Source organism: Pipistrellus kuhlii, unplaced genomic scaffold, assembly GCF_014108245.1.
Source record: "Pipistrellus kuhlii isolate mPipKuh1 unplaced genomic scaffold, mPipKuh1.p scaffold_m20_p_30, whole genome shotgun sequence".
In the NCBI taxonomy this organism is placed as follows: domain Eukaryota; kingdom Metazoa; phylum Chordata; class Mammalia; order Chiroptera; family Vespertilionidae; genus Pipistrellus; species Pipistrellus kuhlii.
The window spans coordinates 3,320,683-3,341,971 of NW_023425530.1; the positions used below are offsets into that span (position 1 = coordinate 3,320,683).

The 21,289-nt window shown below is 45.0% G+C and overlaps 1 protein-coding gene across 3 annotated transcripts in view; it reads left to right on the top strand.

Moving 5' to 3' along the window:
* ADGRE1 (adhesion G protein-coupled receptor E1) overlaps positions 1-21,289 on the top strand; it is a 64,318-nt gene that overhangs the window by 16,559 nt on the left and 26,470 nt on the right. For all 3 annotated transcript variants that reach the window (XR_004991833.2, XM_036459681.1, XM_045589178.1), the window contains 11 exons: positions 2,461-2,601; positions 2,687-2,833; positions 4,098-4,186; positions 4,482-4,565; positions 6,673-6,850; positions 8,726-8,845; positions 10,183-10,382; positions 11,405-11,575; positions 13,307-13,501; positions 14,780-15,015; positions 20,522-20,588. Coding sequence is in view for 2 of the 3 variants with exons in the window: in XM_036459681.1 (XP_036315574.1) it covers positions 2,461-2,601; positions 2,687-2,833; positions 4,098-4,186; positions 4,482-4,565; positions 6,673-6,850; positions 8,726-8,845; positions 10,183-10,382; positions 11,405-11,575; positions 13,307-13,501; positions 14,780-15,015; positions 20,522-20,588 (1,628 nt within the window). In the remaining variant the exon portion in view is untranslated. The remainder of the gene's footprint in view (positions 1-2,460; positions 2,602-2,686; positions 2,834-4,097; positions 4,187-4,481; positions 4,566-6,672; positions 6,851-8,725; positions 8,846-10,182; positions 10,383-11,404; positions 11,576-13,306; positions 13,502-14,779; positions 15,016-20,521; positions 20,589-21,289) is intronic.

The following is a 21,289-nucleotide window of genomic DNA, read 5'->3' on the forward strand; positions in this document are numbered from 1 at the left end:
CAGAAGAAAGAGAAATAAACACCCATCCCTCTGGGGGATCATTGGGAGGGAATATTTCCGATGCATACAGGAAGTGAAAGGGTTGATGGAGGCTTTCCTCAGTGTATCGACTGCACTTCAGAACACATTTTATATTCTTCAACCCCCAGGGGAAATCATGTCTCTTTTAATTAGAAACAGCTATTGATCTTATTGATCTATTTCTTCTTATTGATCTACACTAGATGCTGACATTGTTAGAAGGAGAACAGTAGAGCGATAAAATCAAAGGAGACCTTGAAAGAGTAATACAGCTCCAATGGCTTCTGAGAGCCTATTCAGAATCCCGATCAAAGGCAAGAAAGCCAAACCATGGACTTTCACCTCCCTTTTCGTCACACGATCACCTCTTTCATTTGTCTTACCGATTCAAGTTTCACTTCACAGGGACAAAGGTTCTCTTGACCCAAACGTTTTGAAAATCATGCACTAGTCCAGCTTTATATGCAAAATTAAATTTTGCATATGGAGCTGGACTAGTGCAGCTCCCTGCTACTTCTGACAAGGCTTCAATATATCTGAAAATGGGAAGCTCAATCTTTGGTTAGAGAAGTTTCTGTAACACCAAGAGGAAAACCACTTCCCCATGCTTTCAGCTGTGGGCCACTTTGATGACTCCAAATTAGTCTACATTTGTATCAGAAGGACTTCTTGTCCTGGCTCTCCATGGTAATGTCTAGTGTAGTGTGCCACATACCTACTTCAGTGACTAGTGGATGCTGCTTATTTATTCTATTTTTGTTTTTGTTGTCACCTGAGGATTCCCCCCCCCCCACCCCCCCGTTGAATTTTAGAGAGTGGAAGGGAGGGGGAAAGAAAGGGAGAGAAAAACATCTATGTGAGAAAGACACATCCATTGGTTGCCTCCCACACGTGTCCAGACTGGGTCCAGCCTGCAACTGAGGTACATGCCCTTGACTGGAATAGAAACTTCGACCCTTCAGTCTGAGGGTTGATGCTCCAACCACAGAGCCAAACCAGCTAGGACAATTCTTCATGTTTTGTGACTTTACATGGAGATGTTGTTGCCTCCTTCCTAATTATTTTTTCTAGGACATTAAATTCCATATATTCTCTGTGGCTTAGAAACCCTCAGAAGGAGCGGTAACCCTGTGTTGCCACAGTGCCCTGACACCACTCTGTATTTGTTAGGATAGGGTTTCTCGACCTCTGTACTATTGACTTTTTGGGCCCGATAGTTCTTTGTTGTGGGGTGCTGTCCTGTACATAGCAGATGTTTGGCAGTGTCTTTGGCTTTTACCTACTAAATCCAAGTAGCACCCCCTTCCCCAGTCTTGACAATAAAACATGTCTCCAGACATTGCCCAGTGTTCCCTGGAAAAGCAAATTGCCCCTAGCTGAGAACCACTAGCTTAACTTAGAAATTTTTTATGCTCATGATAATCCAATGTGGATATACGGGGCTGATGGGCAGCCTTCCTCCACAAGGTGATAGTAGGGCTCCCACCTCCTTGAATCTCTTGGTTTTTCTATCCCTTAGGACCTTGGAACCCCTGGTCCCAGCCAGTGGTGGGGCAACAGAGAGAAGGCACACCCACTTCTTGGTCATATTGGCCCAGAAGTGACAAATGTCATACTTTTTCACATTCCATGAGTGAAGACTCTTCACACTGATACCTAACCCAGGTTCAGCTGCCTGCCACTGGAAAGCCAATAATGAGGAGACAAGGTTTGGTGAAAGGGAAATAGGTTTATTCAAGAGCTGGCAGCCTGAGAAGATGGTGCACTTACATTGCAAAGACCATCTTATCAATTGGACGCAGGAAGTGGTTTTTGTAAGGAGAGAAGAGGAAATACAAAGCCTAATCAAATAACCAACCAACCAACCAACAAAAACAGAGCAGAACAAAGAAATCGGAAGGAAGGGGTTCAGAGTTCTCCATTGAAGGAACAACATGCAAGTCAGCACAATCTGATCAAATAATTGATTGAAGGTCAGCAAATCTCCCAGGGCCGGAAGATCATGTTCTCAACTTTTCTAATGCCGCGACCCTTTAATACAGTTCCTCCCTCATGTTGTGGTGACCCCCAATCATAGCAACAAAAATAATTTTATGGTTGGGGGTCACCACAACATGAGGATCTGTATTAAAAGGTTGCAGCATTAGAAAGGTTGAGAACCACTGAGGTTGGGCTCTGCTTCTTTTGAAGTTAATTCCTAGAATTCTTAAGCAAACAGGCTATTTATCTGAAGTTATATGCTAGTTAACAGAAACAATGTTAAAAGAATATTGGGATGGGTTACTACATGGTCCCCCAGATGCCAAGGATTCTGGGAAATGTAGTTCCTGGTTGGGCTGCCATTATTTAAATGATAACTCCTTTGTTTTTAGAATGGGAAGTATTACTTTTGTTGGATTATTGGCCAACTCTGCTTCATGCCCTTTCTTTACTACACAGATATTGATGAGTGCCCGGATACGTGCCCTTTCAATGCAACATGTACCAATACCCTTGGGAGCTACTTTTGTACCTGTCACCCTGGCTTTGCACCAAGCAATGGGCGTCTGAACTTCACAGAGCAAGGGGTGGAATGTAGAGGTAACTGGAGGGTTGTGTGGACATCCCTGGACAAAAAACATCTCCTTGTTCCTTTGGTTGTTTGATATTCTTGAGTTCTTTGCAGATATTGATGAGTGTGTGCAAGATCCATCACCATGTGGCCCCAATTCTGTCTGCACCAATGCCCAGGGCTCCTACAGCTGTGGCTGCAATGTGGGCTTTCGTCCGAAGCCAGAAGGCTCCTGGAAATATGGCAACTTCAGCTGCAAACGTAATCATCTCCTTGTGTGTCTTGGCAATGGAATCTGTGTCTTGCTCACTCTGCCCAACCTCTGGATCTTTTTCTTACTTTCACCTCATCCACATGTTCTCTCTTTATTCATTCATTCATTTACACCTTCATTCATTCACTCATTCAATACATTATTTTTGGAGCATATGTTAATTAGTTAATGAATCAAACTGACCCGTACACTGAGAATTTAGTCCTTTACATGATGGATATGATACTTACCCTCACATAGCTTATAGTCTAGGGGGAAAAGTAGAGAGCACATAAATAATTATTTAATGACTATGATGAATGTGACCATTGAAAAATCTTAGAACATTTTGGAATGACTAATAGGCTATTTCATATGCTTTGGGAAAATAGCATTTCAGCTGGAGCTTGAAGGAAGAGTAGGAATTTTCCAGATGAAGGCTGAAGGTCACATGCAAAGGCCTTGAGGCTAACACAGAGAAAGGGTAAGAGAAATTGCATTAGCTATATCTGAGAAGGTGAGGGGCAGTCAGACACTGTAGGATATTGTGGGCCATGCAAACAATTTTGCAGTTTTCTTTGTCAAGAACAATGGGAAACCATAAGAGGTTTAAAAATGTTAAATTATGGATTATTTTGGCCCTAACCGGTTTGGCTCAGTGGACAGAACGTCGGCCTGCAAATGCAAGGGTCCCAGGTTCAATTCTGGTCAAGGGCATGTTCCTTGGTTGTGGGCACATCCCCAGTAGAAGGTGTGCAAAAGGCAACTGATTGATGTTTCTCTCTCATCAATGTTTCTGACACTCTATCCCTCTCCCTTCCTCTCTGTAAAAAAATAAATAAAACATATTTTTAAGAATTGTGGATTATTTGGGATGTTAAAAATATAACTTACATGGAAGCAATAAAATGAATCTACCTGGGCCTTGTCGACATAAGTAGAATATCATCGATGTCCTTCCTTCTTCCCCATTCCATACCCCTGTCTCTGCCCCAGAGGGAATCGCTCTGAACTTGTGTTAATTATCCTACTTAAATAAAGATTTCTCCCCTTGCATATATTCCTAGGCAATACCTTGCTTAGATTTGTTTGTTTGGGAGCTTTATAGAACATCCCAGGGTCCCTGTGTGGTAGAGTAGAGCTTGCTTGTTTCCACTGTTGTAGGACATGGCAGTGGTTGGACTTGAAGCAGGGAATGGCATAATCAGACTCGCTTCAGTCATTATCTTGCTGCAGTTAAGCCTGATTTGGTTGTGTTTGTGCTATTCCTAGGAGTTCCCTTCAAGTGTAAAGAAGATGTGATCCCCAACAACAAACAGGTCCTGCTCTGCCAAGTGGGAGCAGCAGTGGAGCCGGAAGATGTAAGTATTCAGCCACTGATTTTTTTTTCCACACATCTCCCCATATTTTCACCCCACCGTGATGTTCTGCTTTCATGTGTGTCTGATGTTTAATTCATGGAAGAGAAAAGTGCTGTGGCTCCAGTTTGGATCATAGGGTGAGTTTGTATTTCTCTGAGGATTCTAGGGACTCATGATGCCTCAGGGACTGAGGGCCAGCCACCCCATGCAGTGGACTTGGAGGCCCAGTCTGTACCTTGAATGCTTGGGGGAGGGACAGATCAATGCTCACGAGCGTTCTCCCTTCTGGGCACAGGTTTCATTTTGTGCACTCATGAATGCCACCTTCAGCGTCCTGGATAAGAACTGTGCAAATAAGACCACTGCCGTTTCTCTGAAGGTAAGGACGCCCTTGTAATTGTATTTCATGTTTTGAATATCTCAGGGATGCAGGAAGTCCTCTTTATAATTGAACTGTGAGTTCACGTTAATTTTTAGAAGTTGTGAGATTTGAAAAGTTATAAAGTTAAAAAAAATAATAATAATAAAAAGAAAGAAAAAGAACAAAGCAATAAAAATTAACATACAGCAGAATTGCCCTTTTCTGGACAATTTTACATGTTTTATTATTACCTGAGTAGATGGATGTACTACTACTACAATCAGAATACAGAACAGTTCTAATTCCCCACCCCTCACTCCCAAACTTCCTTGGGCTTCCCCTTTATAGTCGCATACTCTGTCCACAACTAGGCTTGATAAATCCCTGATCTGTTTTGTCATTATATATTTATCTTTTTAAAACATCATATAAATGGGGTCACACAGTATGCAGCCCTTTGCGCCTGGCTTTTTTCACTTAGCACAGTGCCTCTGAGAGTTGTTAATGTTGTGTTTATCGATAGTTCCCTGTCTTTTTTGGGGAAACTATTAGTGACATTTAGCACATTCACATGGTTGAGCCAACATCACCACTATAGTTCTAGAACATCCTTACCATCCAAAAGGAAACTGCATAAGCATCTCTCCTCATCCCCTCCACCCAGCAATCACTAATCCACTTTCTGTCCCTATGGATATGCCTGCTCTGGACATGTCACATGAATGGAATCACACATGGTATGGCCTTTGTGTCTGGTTTCTCTCACTGAGCATCCTGGGTGCAAGGTCCATCCGTGCTGCAGTGAGGGTCAGTGCCTCACTCCTTTTCTTTCCTTCTTTCTTTCTTTCCTTCTTTCTTTCTTTCTTTCTTTCTTTCTTTCTTTCTTTCTTTTTTTTTTCTTCTTTCTTTTTTAAAAAAATATATTTTATTGGCCGAAGCCAGTTTGGCTCAATGGTAGAGCGTCGGTCTGCGGACTGAAAAGTCCCAGGTTCGATTCAGGTCAAGGGCATGTACATTGGTTGCAGGCACATCCCCGGTAGGGGGTGTGCAAGAGGCAGCTGGTCGATGCTTCTCTCTCATTGATGTTTCTAACTCTCTATCCCTCTCCCTTCCTCTCTTTAAAAAAAAAATATATATTTTATTGATTTTTTATACTTTAAAATATATATATATATTTTATTGATTTTTTTACTCTCTATCCCTCTCCCTTCCTCACTTTAAAAAAATATATATATATTTTATTGATTTTTTATACTTTAAAATATATATATATATATTATTGATTTTTTTACTCTCTATCCCTCTCCCTTCCTCTCTTTAAAAAAATATATATATATATTTTATTGATTTTTTTACAGAGAGGAAGGGAGAGGGATAGAGAGTTAGAAACATCGATGAGAGAGAAGCATCGACCAGCTGCCTCTTGCACACCCCCTACCGGGGATGTGCCCGCAACCAATGTACATGGCCTTGACCTGAATCGAACCTGGGACCTTTCAGTCCGCAGACCGATGCTCTACCACTGAGCCAAACCGGCTTCGGCGCCTCACTCCTTTTCATGGCTGAGTAATATTCCCTTGTATGGCTGGGCCATAGCTTGCTTATCCACTCATATATATATATATATATATATATATATATATATATATATATATTTTAAATAGGGGATTGTATTACTCTTTTAAAATTATTTTATTTTATTTTTGTAAATCCTCACTTGAAGATATTTTCCCATTGGTTTTTAGAGAGAATGAAAGAGAGGGGGAGAGACAGAAAGAAACATCGATGTCAGAGAGAAACATACATGTGTGAGAGATACATTAATTGGTTGTTTCCCACTTGCCCGGACTGGGCCAGGGATCAAGCCTGTAATTGAGGAATGTGCCCTTGACTGGAATCAAACCTAAGACCCTTCAGTCCACCAGCCAATGCTCTAGCCACTGAGCAAAACAAGGCTAGGGCTGTAAAACACTCTCTTGATGAGAGAGGACAATTGCTATTTCATGGATGAGAGAGAAGAGACACACAGAAAAAACAGAGAGAAAGAGAGGCAGAGAGACTGAGAGACAGACAGAGAGAGGAGAGAGGAAGAGAAATAGCAAGCAAGCACCCTTTTCCTTTGCAGAGTACGGCTGAGAGCTTTGCCTCTGTGCTTGAACAAACATCCACGTGGTCCAACTTCACCAAAGATGAGACCTCCACGCTGGCCACTGTCTTACTGGAGAGTGTGGAAAGCACCACGTTGGCAGCTTTTCTGAAACCCTCCATGAATGACAGTCAGACTATTCAGACGGAACACTTGGGTAGGACATATCCTTCATGACAAGGTCACACCTGGGTGCTGATTTTGAGCAGTAACTTCGGCAATGTGATTCTCTATATGCCATTTTCCCAACTGTTTCAAACCTTTGAACTTATAGCAAAGCAACTCTAATCATATTATCAGCATTTCTCATGGATTGAGTGCTGTGTGTGTGTGTGTGTGTGTGTGTGTGTGTGTGTTGCCAGGCACTGCATTTGGAGTGTGTCCTTAATTCACTCAATAAGGACTTGGGATGTGCTGCTCTATGCCAGGTGTTAAGGGGTGATAGTCACTTGTTATGTTCACATGGGCCCATGGTAGGACGGTACTTTCTGGCTTGGAGTTAGGTGGGATTTTGTGACTAGTCCTGATCACACTGGAATAGTTGCCAGTATGAGACCTTCCAGAGCTTTCTTTCCCTCTGCCCTACCGAAAGTTCATGCTTCAGAGCACAGTTTCTCCATCTGTGCAGGTGTCAATGTAAAGACAAAACAGAACACTATCCCAAGTCAAAGCATTGATGGGAAATTATTTTTAATCCACTAAGATTTGGGGTTGTTTGTTACTGAGGCCTAACTGATCCTCTCCTGACTGATACACCCTACACATATGTGATCTGTGACCACTTGAGAATCCTGAGTGCTGTGGACCTTTTATAGCAGTGCCCCACTCATGGTACTCGTCTGAGGATCAGTCACACAACCTTCGGAATTTCTAACCTGATAGGTGCCTGGGAGGCGGAGATGTGGAAATATAGTACTTGGTAGACTGCTACCAGTAGTGAACAAAACTGGCCTCATGAATCTTATTAATATATTTTAGTGAGTTGAGTCAGACAAACAGACATCTTATGCCAGATAGAGCTAGTGCTATAGAGAAAAAACGCAGCAGGATAAGGAGGCTAGAGAGGGTCAGGATGAGGGGGAGTGCTGCTGTCTTACACAGCGTGGTTAGGGGAAGTCCCAGTGGGGCAGGGACCTGAGGGAAGGGACCCAGGTAAATATGGGGTATCCTAAAAAATGTATGCACACTTTAACTGCAGAGAGCTCAGGTTTTTTTTTTAATGAAATGTATTTTAATAAACACTGCCTTTATAATTATTCAGTGTGTGTATATATTTTGGGGGACACCCTATATTTGAAGAAAGAGCAAATGTGGGAATACTTGGCGAGTTCAGGGAACACTAAGAAGGCCAGCGTGGCTGATGTGGAGGAGAGGGCAGTGATAGCTGCAGGAGAAGGAGTCAGAAAAGGGAGAGGCAGGTTTTGTAGATCAATGTAGGGACCCAGGATTTTATTGGAAGTAAGCTGGGGGGCAGAATTGGAGAGTCTGAGAACAGGCTTGGCATCGTTTAGATTTTTAAAGGGCTCCTCTGGTCCCATTATGTTTTGTGTTCTCATGAAGAGTCCTGTACTTCTAGACATGTTCCATGGGAGAGACCTGAGGTTCAGAGAGGTTAAGACTTTGCTCAGGTTTACACAGCTGGTGAGCAGCAGGCCTCCCAGGTCACGTCATCTGACTGCAGAACCTGAGCTCTTGTCCACAGACTGGGCTTACCCCTGTCTTTGGAAAACTCATCTAAATTTGGAGCAGCAGGAGTGTCTCAACACTGTAGACTTCATCACTGTTGACTTCAGCCCCGTCTTTCTCTGATGCATCCCCTCCCATGTGAGAGCTCGCTCTTAGAGCTCCTACGAGGCTGTTCATGTTTGCTGCTCCGACTACTGTTCACGAAGGGGCTCCAATGCATGCCCAGGACCAACTGGCCTTTCTGTTCTCTCCTTGGCTTGCAACCAGGGATGCGAACCTGTGTCCGAAACCCAAATCGGCCCACTTTCTGGGCAAGGTCATGCAAAGCTTTCCTTTCTCCTTTTAGATATCCAGAGCAAAGTTATCAAGGAAGAATGCAAAGAAGAGAATGTGATCTTCAACTTGAAAGCCAAAGGGGATGAGATGAAGATTGGCTGTTCCACAATTGAGGAATCTGAATCTACAGGTACAGACCAGCTTGTGAGAGTCAAGGAGGGTGGTTTGTGTGCGTTTAATCAGCAGATATGAATTGATCACTTCCTACGTCCCAAGACCTGTGCCAGACACTGAGGGACTCCTGATGGTGGAGATAGAAACAGTCCATTGCCTCATGGAGCTTTCCATCTGCTAGGGAAATCGGACATGAAATAAATACTCTCATAATACTGCTTTAGGATCGAGAGCTTCCCTCTCCAATGCAGCAGCTCCTGGCCACATTTGGTCATTGAGCACTTGAAATGTGGTAAAGCTGTAAAATATATACTAATTCCAAAGGCTTTGTGAAAAAAAAAAAAAAAAAAAAAAGATGTGAAATATCTTATTACTACCCTGTTTCCCCCAAAATAAGACAGTGTCTTATATTAATTTTTTCTCCCAAAGTTGCGCTAGGTCTTATTTTCAGGGGATATCTTATCTTTTCATGCGCCAGGTCTTATTTTTGGAGGATGTCTTATTTTGGGGGAAACACGGTAGTTGTTTATATTGATTGCATGTGAGTTAAAAATTATTATAATCAATTTCACCTGTTTTTTCCCCTTTCCTAAAATGTGACCACTGGACAATTTAAAATCACACATGTGGCTCCTACTGTCCTCCTAGTGCCAGTGCCAGTTTGTATCGGTGTTGGCAAGCTTTCCCTGTAGAGGGCTGGTTGGTAATTGTTCTAGGCATTGAGGACATTACAGTCTCTGTCCCAGTTATTTAGCTCTGCCATCGTGGTGCAAAAGCATTCATAGGCAATACGTCAATACGTAAAGAAATGGGTGTGGCTATGTTGCAATACAACTTTTATTTAGGACAAACAAACAGCCCCACCACCCCAAAGCAATGGCTCGATTGGCTTGTTGGCCATTGTCAGCCACCCTCTGATCTACTAGTATGTGCTCTCTGAAGGGCACAGGGGAAGGCCTAGGACACATCCCTGGAGACCATCAACATTGAGACCACCCAAGAGACTGAATGAGAATAATCAAAAGCGTGGGAGGGACGTTAGTTCCCATTGCTTAGTCAAACCGTCCCTTTAAAAGTACAAGTTCAAATTTATTTTGTGAAGATTGCCCAGATTTGTCCAGGTGATGGCATCTTGGGATTTTTATTTAAAAAAAAATTTTTTTTTTATGGTTCTGCTGAGAGTCACTGGGAAATCCACTGGTGTGTCAATTCTCAGGGCAGGCCAGTGACGGTGCAGAGACATACAGGGTACTGAAGCATACATGTGTCTGCATGTATTGGACTATCTGTAATGCCTACTGAGCAAACGATTCTTTTTATTTATTCATTTTTTTGCTCTTGGGGGACTTGCAGGAACCACTGGGGTGGCTTTGGTTTCCTTTGCGGGTATGGAGTCTGTGCTCGATGAGAGCTTCTTCCAAGACCCTCAGACCCCCTTGGCCAACTCCAAGAGGAAGCTGAAGATGAATTCTCGCATCATTGGGGGCGTCATGACGGGGGAGAAGAAAGAAGGGTTCTCTGAGCCAGTCATCTACACTCTGGAGAACATCGAGGTTTGTGAAGAGGTCCTCACTGGGCCCCCACCCGCTGATTGACAGGCTTGACTCTCATTTCTCATAGGAACCCAATGATGAGCAACACAAGGCCATTCTAGAAGAATGAGCTCTTCTACTTCTTAAAATATATATATATATATATATATATATATATATATATATATATATATATGTATATACACACACACATACACACACACACACACACACACACACACATATATATATATATATATATATATATATATATATATATATATATATATAAATTTTTTTACAGAGAGGAAGAGGGATAAAGAGTTAGAAACATGGATGAGATAGAAACATTGTTCAGCTGCCTCCTACACACTCCCCCCTGGGTATGTGCCCGCAACCAAGGTACATGCCCTTGACCAGAATCAAACCTGGGACCCTTCAGTTCGCAGGCTCTTCTACTTATTTTTGTTAGGGCTCTTCTACTTATTTTTGTTTCTAAATCTTAGAGGATTTTAGAGAAAGAGAAAGGGAGAGAGAGAGAGAGAGAGAGAGAGAGAGAGAGAGAGAGAGAGAGAGAGAGAGAGATAAGAGAGGAACATCAATCAGTTGCCTCCAAAAACATGTCCCGATCAGGGATCAAACCCAAAACCTAGGTATGTGCCCTGACCAGGAATGGAATCTGAAACCTTTTGGTGTGCAGGACGGTGCTCCAATCAACCAAGCCACCTGGCCAGGGCGAGCTGTTATTTTTCTATGTGGTGTTCTTCCTTTCCTCAACCAGTAAGGCTTAGTTTAGATTATGTAACGTTGATGCAGGAATATACACATGGACTTTATTTACATTAGCTATGTCCAAGCCAGGGGTAGAGACAGGTCTGGCATCCAGGACATTTCTTTTCATCACTGCACATGGAAATATCAGCATTTCCATCCATTCCCTACAGGACATCCCTGAATCTTCTTGCCCCAAATGACTCTTAAAATTATGACATTGAGTCCATTCAAGAGGGCTCTCAGGTGACCAAGAGCCTTTGCATTTTCAGCCAAAGCAGAAGTTTGAGAGGCCCATCTGTGTTTCTTGGAGCACAGACATGGGGAGCGGCAGGTGGACACCATCTGGCTGTGAGGTCCTGGAAGCCTCTGAGATGCATACTGTCTGCAGCTGCCATCGACTGGCGAACCTGGCCATCATCATGGCATCCGGGGAGCTCACGGTCAGTGCTGACACCCTGTGCTCTGGTTCCCCACTCCTGATTGGGAGAAATTGACTCAACATCGGAGTGTGCCCCTCATGGTGTGTGTTATGTGAGTGAGCCGTGGGGACAGAGAGAATCCGTGATCTGCTTGGGAAGCCAGGACACTCATATATCAAACAAGAAATGATCCTAAATAGGTGCAGACACAATACCAATCACAGGTTCTATTTAATGAGCACCTTCTATGTACTGGACCCTTTATTTTAACTTGTTAGTTTTAGGCCCATGTTATAGGGTGGGAGGCTGAGGCTCAGCAGTCGGCCTAATCATGAAGCTTGTAATTGGTGGAGGTGGGATTTGAACTCTGGATCCAGTGGTCCCTTTGCACTAAATTATGTAAATGCTGCAAGACGCTGTGGGAATTCAGGTGTATTAATGAGAGCTGGAGATTGATCAGGAAGGTAATAGAGTATGAAATGAGACTTGGTGAGTGGGGAGATTGACATGCAGGAAAGACAACCTCCTTAGTGCCGTGATGAGTATCCTTGCCTATTGTGCCATATCTGAGGTTCAGTTTTCTGCCAGGAGGGCCCTAAATGCTATTTAGAGAAATACAATGCATTGGATGTAAGAGAAGCAAGACAGACCTAGTTTTACCTCCTATCTCCTTCACATCCTGGCTATGTTTCCTTGGACAAATCACTTAGCCTCTCTGAGCCTGAACCCAGTTCCTACATCTCAAAATTGAGAATAAGAAAAAAATGACAACTAACACTTCCACAACACGTCATATGCTTGTGGCATAGTTGTGCGTAATCTCACTATTTTCATTGAATGCTCCTAAAATCTTAAAACGATCCTATAAGGTAGTGACAGATGAAGAAATGAAGGCACAGAGCTATAAGTGTCTTGTTCGTGTTCATACAAGTAGAAACCAGCAGAATTGTAGACGGTTTTCTAGCTACGTGGTCACCATGCTGTCCAGAGGAGCTCATGAGATGGTAGCTGGCACACCTTACCAATCTTTGATACACAGAGGGCACTGGAATAAGTTTAAAATTCATTAAAATGATTGGTGAATAATGATTTATGCGAAGGACTCAGCTTGTCATTTCCACTCCCGGAAGCTGGCGTCTCTGAACATGTATGCGCCGGTCCTGGTTCAGTGCAGGGCACAGGAGCCGCTCTAGGTTTTCCAAGCAGGAGAGGGACTGAACACAGGGAACTAGGTGCTCCTAGGAAGAAATGGAGCAGTTGAAGTCAGGGAGCTGCTACTTGGATTTTGGCTTCAGGAGCACCCCTTTGCTGGTGCAATCAGAAGATAAAAATTGCTGCTCTCAGACCACTCCCCATCTATTAGAATTAAAAACAGGACCGTTGGAACGCGGTGTCCAGCCACAGCTCATGCTTGACTGCAAAAAGATGGTCTCTGTCTTCCCAGACTTCCATGCATGCACCACATGGGAGAACCTGAAGGACATCCAGGACCTTAACCCCAAGAGATTCTGGGAAATGTAGTTTGTAGACATCCTGCCTTAGTAATATGTGGGGTGGGGAATGGGACAGGGGTGGGAATGGTGCTGATGGATGCCTATAGATGCCAAAGAATGGTGATGGGCAATATCTCATTTACCCTGATGACAGAGGAAGAAAATTCCCCAAGCTCGTTCTGCCCAAGTCAGGGGTCTGCATCATCCTGCCCAGCAGAATGTTTTTCTCTGTCTGAGTGGAGTATCTTTTTCCCGACAGATGGATTTCTCCTTGCACGTCATTAGCTACGTGGGCATGATCATTTCCCTGGTGTGCCTCCTCTTGGCCATCGCCACGTTCCTGCTGTGTCGTGCCATCCGCAATCGCAACACCTACCTCCACCTGCACCTCTGCGTGTGTCTCTTCTTGGCCAAGTTTCTCTTCCTCACCGGCATAGACAAGACCTCCAACCAGGTCTCACATCCCTCTGGCTAGGCCCCCATCCAGCCCCATGATCTCCACATCTGCCTCCGCTCATCCCTACCCAACTCCCTCTATCGTAGTTCCCACCTCAGGACCTTTGCAAGTGCTATGCCCTCTTCAGAGTACTCATCCTCCAGTACCTTCTCTGGTTGACTCCTTGATCATATTATATATTGTGGCGGTCCCTCCTCTGACTCTTTAAGCCATTGGTTGATTCTTAATCCCCTGGGATGATTCTGCCCCCCTGGGAGACATTTAGCACTATCGGGAAACATTATTGACTGTCACCACTGGGAAAAGGTACTGCTGGCATCTCATGAGTGGAGGCCAGGGATGTCGCAACACACAGAACAGGACCCCCTCCCCCAAGACAGAAAATAACCGCAATAGCATTACAGCCATTAATAAGGCTACAGCGGAGACACTCAACTTACCACTCCATGTTGCATTCCTACTCAGCACTTACTTGAAGCCATATTGATTATTTATTGTTTCATTGTGTATCTGCTTTTGCCAGTAGATTATGTGCCCGGTGAGAGCAAGAACTTGGGCCCGTTGACCCCCAGACCTGTGCCCGAAACAAAGGAGGCTCTCGGAGTTTCCCCCAAGCAGGACTCTTGACATTTTGGGCGGGTGACCATGCTGTGTGCAGAGCTCCCCGTCTCCCTGCGAGATGCTTGGCTTCCCAGTCCCGTTGGGGACGAAATGCTGGTAGCTGCACCCCACTCTCATCATAGGCCAGCACTGGGCAAGCTTCTATAAAGACCCAGATAGGATACATTCGGCTTTACCGGATCCTACCATTTCTGCTGCAACTACTCATATCTGCTGTTTTAGTCTGAAAACAGCCCTAGAGGATACATAAGTGGGCGTGGCTGTGTGCCCCTGAAACGTTACTTATAAGACAGGTCCAGCGGCTGTAGTTTGTAAACCTCCCGCCCCCATATCGTCAGTCATCTCCTAAAGTGGGGGACCCTCTACCCGTTTTTACCCCAAATGCTCCCAGTGTTAGCATAGACAGTCACATGTCCTGGGAAAACTCAGTCCCAGGCAAACCAGGGCGATGGGTCACCCCACCACAGGGCGGGCACAGCCCATGATGGAGACTCTCATAAATATTTGTGGAATGAATGAATGAATGAATGAGCCAGTGCATGGACTGTATTTGGGGAATGCCCATCAAAATAGTCCCTCTCCTGCCCTCTTCCTCTGACCCTGGCCCTTGGGAAGGGGGCGGGGAGTCCTGAGTGCACGCGCTTCTCCTCTCAGACAGGCTGCTCCGTCATCGCGGGCTTGCTGCACTACCTCTTCCTCGCCTGCTTCTTCTGGATGCTGGTGGAGGCCGTGATGCTCTTCCTCATGGTCAGGAACCTGAAGGTGGTGAACTACTTCAACTCCCGCAACGTCAAGATGGGGTACCTCTGCGCCTTTGGCTACGGGCTCCCGGGGCTGGTGGTGGCCGTCTCTGCTGGTGTGCAGCCGTGGGGCTACGGGATGCATAATCGGTAAGTGAGCTCCCCTCCCTCCCTGAAGACCTTGCTGCCGGGGTTCACGGTGATCATGATGTGGGCCACAGAAGAGCAATGACATTATCAGGAGCGTGGCTACGGGTCAGGGTGCTTTTTGTATTCTGATGCTCTCGGAGCTGCCACGGACAGCAGCACAGGGTGCGCATGCGCAGAGCCAGGGGCTCCTGTTTGCGCTGGAGTCTAGGTAAATGGTGGTGATGTACACAGTGGACTTGACTGTATGTTTTGTTTTAAATATATTTTATTGATTTTTTACAGAGAGGAAGAAAGAGAGATAGTTAGAAACATCGATGAGAGAGAAATATGCATCAGCTGCCTCCTGTATATCCCCCACTGCCCGCAAAAAAGGTACATGCCCTTGACTGCAATCGAACCTGGGACCCTTGAGTCCGCAGGCTAATGCTCTAGTCACTGAGCCAAACCGGTTTCAGCAACTGTATGTTTTTTAATTGATTTGAGAGAGAGAGAGGAAGAGGGAGGAAAGGAGGGAGAAAGAGAGAGAAAAAGAGATAGAGACAGAGATAGAGAGAGAGAGATAGAGAGAGAGAGAGAGAGAGAGAGAGAGAGAGAGAGAGAGAGAGAGAGAGAGAGAAACATTGATGTGTGAGAGAGAGATAGCAATCAGTTGCCTCCCATACACACCCCGACCAGGGATCCAACCTGCAACCTAGGTATTTGCCCTGACCCGGAATCGAACCTACAGCCTTTTGGTGTGTGGGTCAACACTCCAACCAACTGAGCTACCCAGTCAGGGCGTGGTTGCACAGTTTTCAAATCATGGACTCTGGAGTCTACTCTCTTGGGTTTGAGTCTTGGCTCCACTTCCTCCTAGTGGTGCTTCCGTGTCCTGACCTGTGCAGTGGGGGCGAAGAGCCGTGTGACATTAGGGCGCTGTTGTGAGGGTGAAGTGAGTTGTTATCTGCAAAACATCTAAAGCAGGGCCTGGCACAGAGCCAAGCATTACTCACGTCGTGATTAGCATCGCTGTTACGATATGGTCTGTCCTAAGTGAGGTGTGTTTACCACATTTCTATGCGAGATCATTTTAGGCAGTATGCTGGTACATGCTGACTTTAAAAAGTATTTATTTTGTAAGTAAGTAGGAAAAAAAATGACCAGAATACCAAACTCACGCTTTCACAGACATGGTTTTGTAAGTAAAAGACTGAATCCACTTTGAGGACAAAATCCGGTGACTTCTAGGACAAGGGGGAGGTGGACAGGGCAGAGATGGAAACTCGCTTTTTGTGTTGTTTCCTTTGTTCTCTGACAGGCCCTGAGGGAGTGCTGCTACCTCAGTTTACAGATGAGGAAACGGGCTCAGTGAGGGGGGGGGGGCATGTGAGGACCTGGATTGGGGCCTTTCCAATCCCAGGGTCTCTGCTTATCACCCTGTGCTGTAGGCAAGCTGCTGAGCTGTGTTTGGGGGTGTTCAGTGATCTGGGTTTCCCCCCTGCCTTATGATGGTTTCTACTTCAGGTGAGGTCATAGGATAAGAGTCGAGGAAAAGGAACTCACACTCAGTGAGCACCCATCATAACCTAAACCCCATAAGCTTCACGATCCTGTTATCACCAGTGCTTCCCAACCAACATCCCATGTTAAATGGAAGCATCTCCATCATGCACAGGAGACATCATACGCTGGGTCTGTGCAGTGCACAACCTGTGCTGCTGTGCATGGCAGCCCCAGACCAAACCAACATGGAGTAACAGCTTCATAAGTGGTGGCTGCAGAGGAAATCAAGGCTCAGGACAGTTGCAGAAATTGCCCGGGTCACACAACTAGGAAGCGTCCAAGCTGAGTTCAGGCCTGACTGTCCTGTCACGAGATGGTGACCATGCAAGTTAGGATAAGCAGGTAGGATAAGCCCAGCACAGACCAGAGGCTGATGGCTTCTGAAAGCTGGAAAGTCCAGGGAAGGCTGTCTGGAGGAGGGAGGAGCTGGATCTTTCTTAAAAGCTCTGCTGGAAGGCACACGGCAAAGAGGAAAGCGGATAGCAACATCGATGAGGATGAAAGTTTGCCCACGGGGGAGAGCTTGAGGTGTGTTTGAAGAACAGATGGACTGGGCGGGGAGAAGACAGGGGAGACTGGGGTGGGCATTGAATTTGGATAACGCCTGTAGGTGGTTTGGGAAAGTTTTGGAAAGGAAGGCATCAGTGACAAGAATTTGAGATTATCTCAAAGCACGAGGAAGGGGGTGGGGAAGTGAGACAGGGAGGAACAGGAACACACACAGAGTGAATTCAGGAGCAGGTCCTGCTGGGGGTCACCGGGTTTAATACCAAAGGTACCAAGGGGAGACAGTGCAGGGTGTGCACCACCGTTATCCCACCCAAGGGGGAGGGAGCCGGCACATTTACCCACTAGCTCCCTCCCAACAGCCCTTGGATGGGGCTGCTCCCAGGAGAACAGTCTCCAGTGCTGTTAGGCTGATGCCCTGAGGCCGGCAGTCAGAGAAGCAGAGCCCACAGGGAAGTAGCCAGTATTTGCGTAAGTGGTTGGTCCTGACTGGGTGTGAACATTTTCCTGCCTTTGTTCCTCTGCTACTGGAGACTCAGCACCAAGAGAGACCATGTGGTTGTCAAACTTGACTCCCAGGGCAGTAGAGTTCTACTGTTTGAGGAGGCCAAGTTCAGAGCCATAGCAAACCTGCCCTCTGACAAAGTCCCTGTGTCCTATTACTTAGGTTGACGTTTTATTAAGATTCTTATGACCATGTAACCCTTTTTTTAGTTTTCTGCTTTTGCTTACTTTACAACCATGGAGGCCAAGAATATGAAGACAAGAAAAAGCAGACTGGGACAAACACCACATCTTGTTTTTCTCATATAGATTTTTTTTGTTGTTTTTTGTTGTTGTTGGTGGTGGTTTTTTTTTTCTTTTTCTTTCTTTTTCATAAGAGCAGGAGACAGCAAGCATATTCCCTTCCTCCACTATTTAAGTGCAATTCTCACTGGAATCTCCAAGAAGGACATAAACACACACACACACACACACACACACACACACAAACAAACAAACAACTCATCCAGAATCAAATAAAACTATGCACAGTTTTTGCTTATGATAATAATTTTGAATGATGGATGTTTTTGTTCCAGAAAGAATCTGTACATCTCCTCATAGCCCAGGTCATTCTAGCTTGAAAACCTTAATTGCTAAGCACCAATAGACATTTCCAAAAATCTTCTGTCACAGTGTCTACTATAGGATCCCTTCTTAATGTGCTTACCAAGAGAAGCATACCCTGCCTTGGAAAGCCAAGCAATTCCTGTGTATTAGACTCAACTGAGAGCGCCATACTCAGCCCTGGGAGGCATAAGCAGTGACCACTGAAAACGGAAAGGTTCCGGATCTTTGCGTGACCTCTAAAGGTCCACACCACTGTCCATTCACTGCACACAGTTATAGAGTGACCAGTTCATAGCGGGAAAGGCCGTACAAGTATTTAGTAAAGCAAGCCTTGCATTCGTCAAAAGCTGCTCAGCATCCTCCAGGCTTTCTGAAAAGAGTTAGCTTTGCAGAGCACAGGGCAATGAAAGAGCAAAGGAGACCGCTCGGCCCCACTTTGTCCAAGACTCAATCCCGTCTACCACCAAAACTGCTAAGGATGCAACAGTATCGCATCCCCCAGTCTCTCCTCGGTAGAGTTTCAAAAAGAAAGAACAATTTAATCGAATGACTATGTCTGTGCTATTGCTAGGGGAAAAGGGAGACAGGCCAATCACTGCTAATTGACCATTCAGAGGAAATCATAAAACAATTATAGCTACTATGGAGTAATTCAGGAGATTGAAGGAAGTGATTAAAAGGGCTTTATCTAATAGAAGTCTGTTATAAGCTCTGATTCCCTAATTACCTGTCATACCCCATATGGATCACTGCGAACAAAATGGAATGTTCTCTTACAGCTAATACACCCCCAAGTCACTGGAAAGTCTTATGTTTTCCAGTGGTCACAGCAATCAGTTGCCTCAATAGGCCAGCTTTCCCTGGATTCCAGGAACTAGGCTGCCCATCCTGACAGCACAGGGTGCAATCCAACATACCCATGTGGCATACAGGCTGGAAGTGGGTGGGTTTTGGAAATCCAACATACATTTGGTGCAGAATGTCAGTATGTTTCTGGAGAATGTGTCAATGCCATTTGTAAAGCAGAATAGTATGCTCTCATGTGATGCCTGGTTTATGTTTTGACTGTGAAGATACACGTTTAATAAAGGCAGCATATCGATAAAAGATTTCTATATATTGTGAAATGATCACCACAGTAATCTAGCTAACATCCATCCTCTCACCTAGTTACACACTTTTCACTTGTGAGATTTTTTTATTTTTTATTTTTACATTAACACGTACTCTTCTAGCAACTTTAAAATAGACAACATTATGGCTGAAACCAGTTTGGCTCAATGGATAGAGCGTCAGTCTGCAGACTGGAAGGTCCAGGGTTCGATTCCGGGCAAGGGCATGTACCTTGGTTGTGGGCACATCCCCAGTAGGGTGTGTGCAAGAGGCAGCTGGTCGATGATTCTCATCGATGTTTTTAACTCTTTATCCCTCTCTCTTCCTCTCTGTAAAAAATCAATAAAATATATTTTTTTAAATAGACAACATTATGAACTATAGTTACCATGCTATACACTACATCCCCAGGACTAGTTAATTTTATAACTGACAGCTTGCATCTTTTGACCTCCTTCACCCATTTCTCTCACCTCCACCCCACTCCCACATCTGGCAGCCACCTATCTGTTCTCTGTGTCTGTGAGCTTGTTTTTCCCCTTTAAGGCTCCACATATAGGTGACATCCTTCACCTTTCTCTGTCCAACTTATCTCACTTAGTGTCATGCCCTCAGGCTTCATCTGTGTTGCTGCAAATGGCAAGGTCCTTTCTTTCAACAAATAGTTATGGAACGCCGTGTCTGGGTATTCAGAGATGAACAGACATTCAAGGTCTGAGTTCTCAAGCAGCTCATAGTCTAGTAGGGGAAGGCGGGCAATCGGCCAGTCCACAAGCTGAACACGATATTTATGGTCCAAATAGATGCCATAAAAAAAGGCAGCAAGCTTTGCCAGAGCGGGACCAGGAGCAGGAACAGTATAGTTAGTAAGGAACAGTCAGGAGTGGCTTCTCTGAGGAGGTGACGTTTGAGCTGACATTTGAAGGACGAGGTGCGCCATGGGGAGACCTGAAAAGAGGGAAAAGCGATGAAAAGGTTCTGCCTTGAGAAGGGCCTCTTCGCACGGCACGAAGTGAGCATTTCAGGAGCACGTACTCGGGAAGGGGGTCAGATAGAGGACTTGCAGGAGTCCAGAGAAAACTGAAATGCCACCCGCCCCATCATGAGATTTTTTTATTTATTTTATTTTTTTATCTCCATCTCATCTCCCAATCTTCTACACTTGGCTGGAGTAGTTAACTTGAAGGTCAAGACTGAGGCAAGCACTGACTCCTCCTGTTTCTCTCCTTAGCTGCTGGTTGAATACCGAGACAGGGTTCATCTGGAGTTTCCTGGGGCCTGTGTGCGCCATCATACTGGTAAGCGAGTTGCTTGGGGCTGTGGGCTCTGGAGGAGGGACTGAACCGGGAGATCAGGGAGTGCCCGCGGGAGTTGCAGAGCCCAGGTCACGTATTCCTCTCAAAAGTTCTCCCTTCTGATCCTTGATTCTTGAGATTTCCAAGCTGGAATGGCATGTCTTTGGCTCGTGATTTTTTTTTTTTTAATTTTTTTTTAACGCAGCATGCTCATCCCCTGGGAGAGACCACAGTCTTCTTTGTCCTTTGCGTTTCAGCAAAATGGGTCTATTTAATCTCTTCTGAGCACAGATGTTGAATGAAGGAAAAAGTAGAGAAGGGTTTTTCTCAGCTTTATTGAAGTATAACTGGCATAAAAATTATAAGCTTACTGTGAACAACTTGAAACGTTGACTTACATATGTCTTGTAAAATGATCACCACCATCAAGGCAATGAACATTTTTATCACTTCACAGTTACCATTTTTTTCCTTTTTTTAAGTTAAATTTATTGCCATAGCATTGGTTGTGCTGTATATACATTTCAGGTAATTCATTCTCAGGAGGGGGTGTTCCTCAGCTCGGCCTGTATCCTCTTCAATCTGGAACCCCTCAAGGGATATCCGACATCTCTCTCACAATCCAGGATCACTGGCTCCTAACCACTTGCCTGCCTGCCTGATCGTCCCCAACTGCCCTCTCTTGCTGGCCTGATCACACCTAA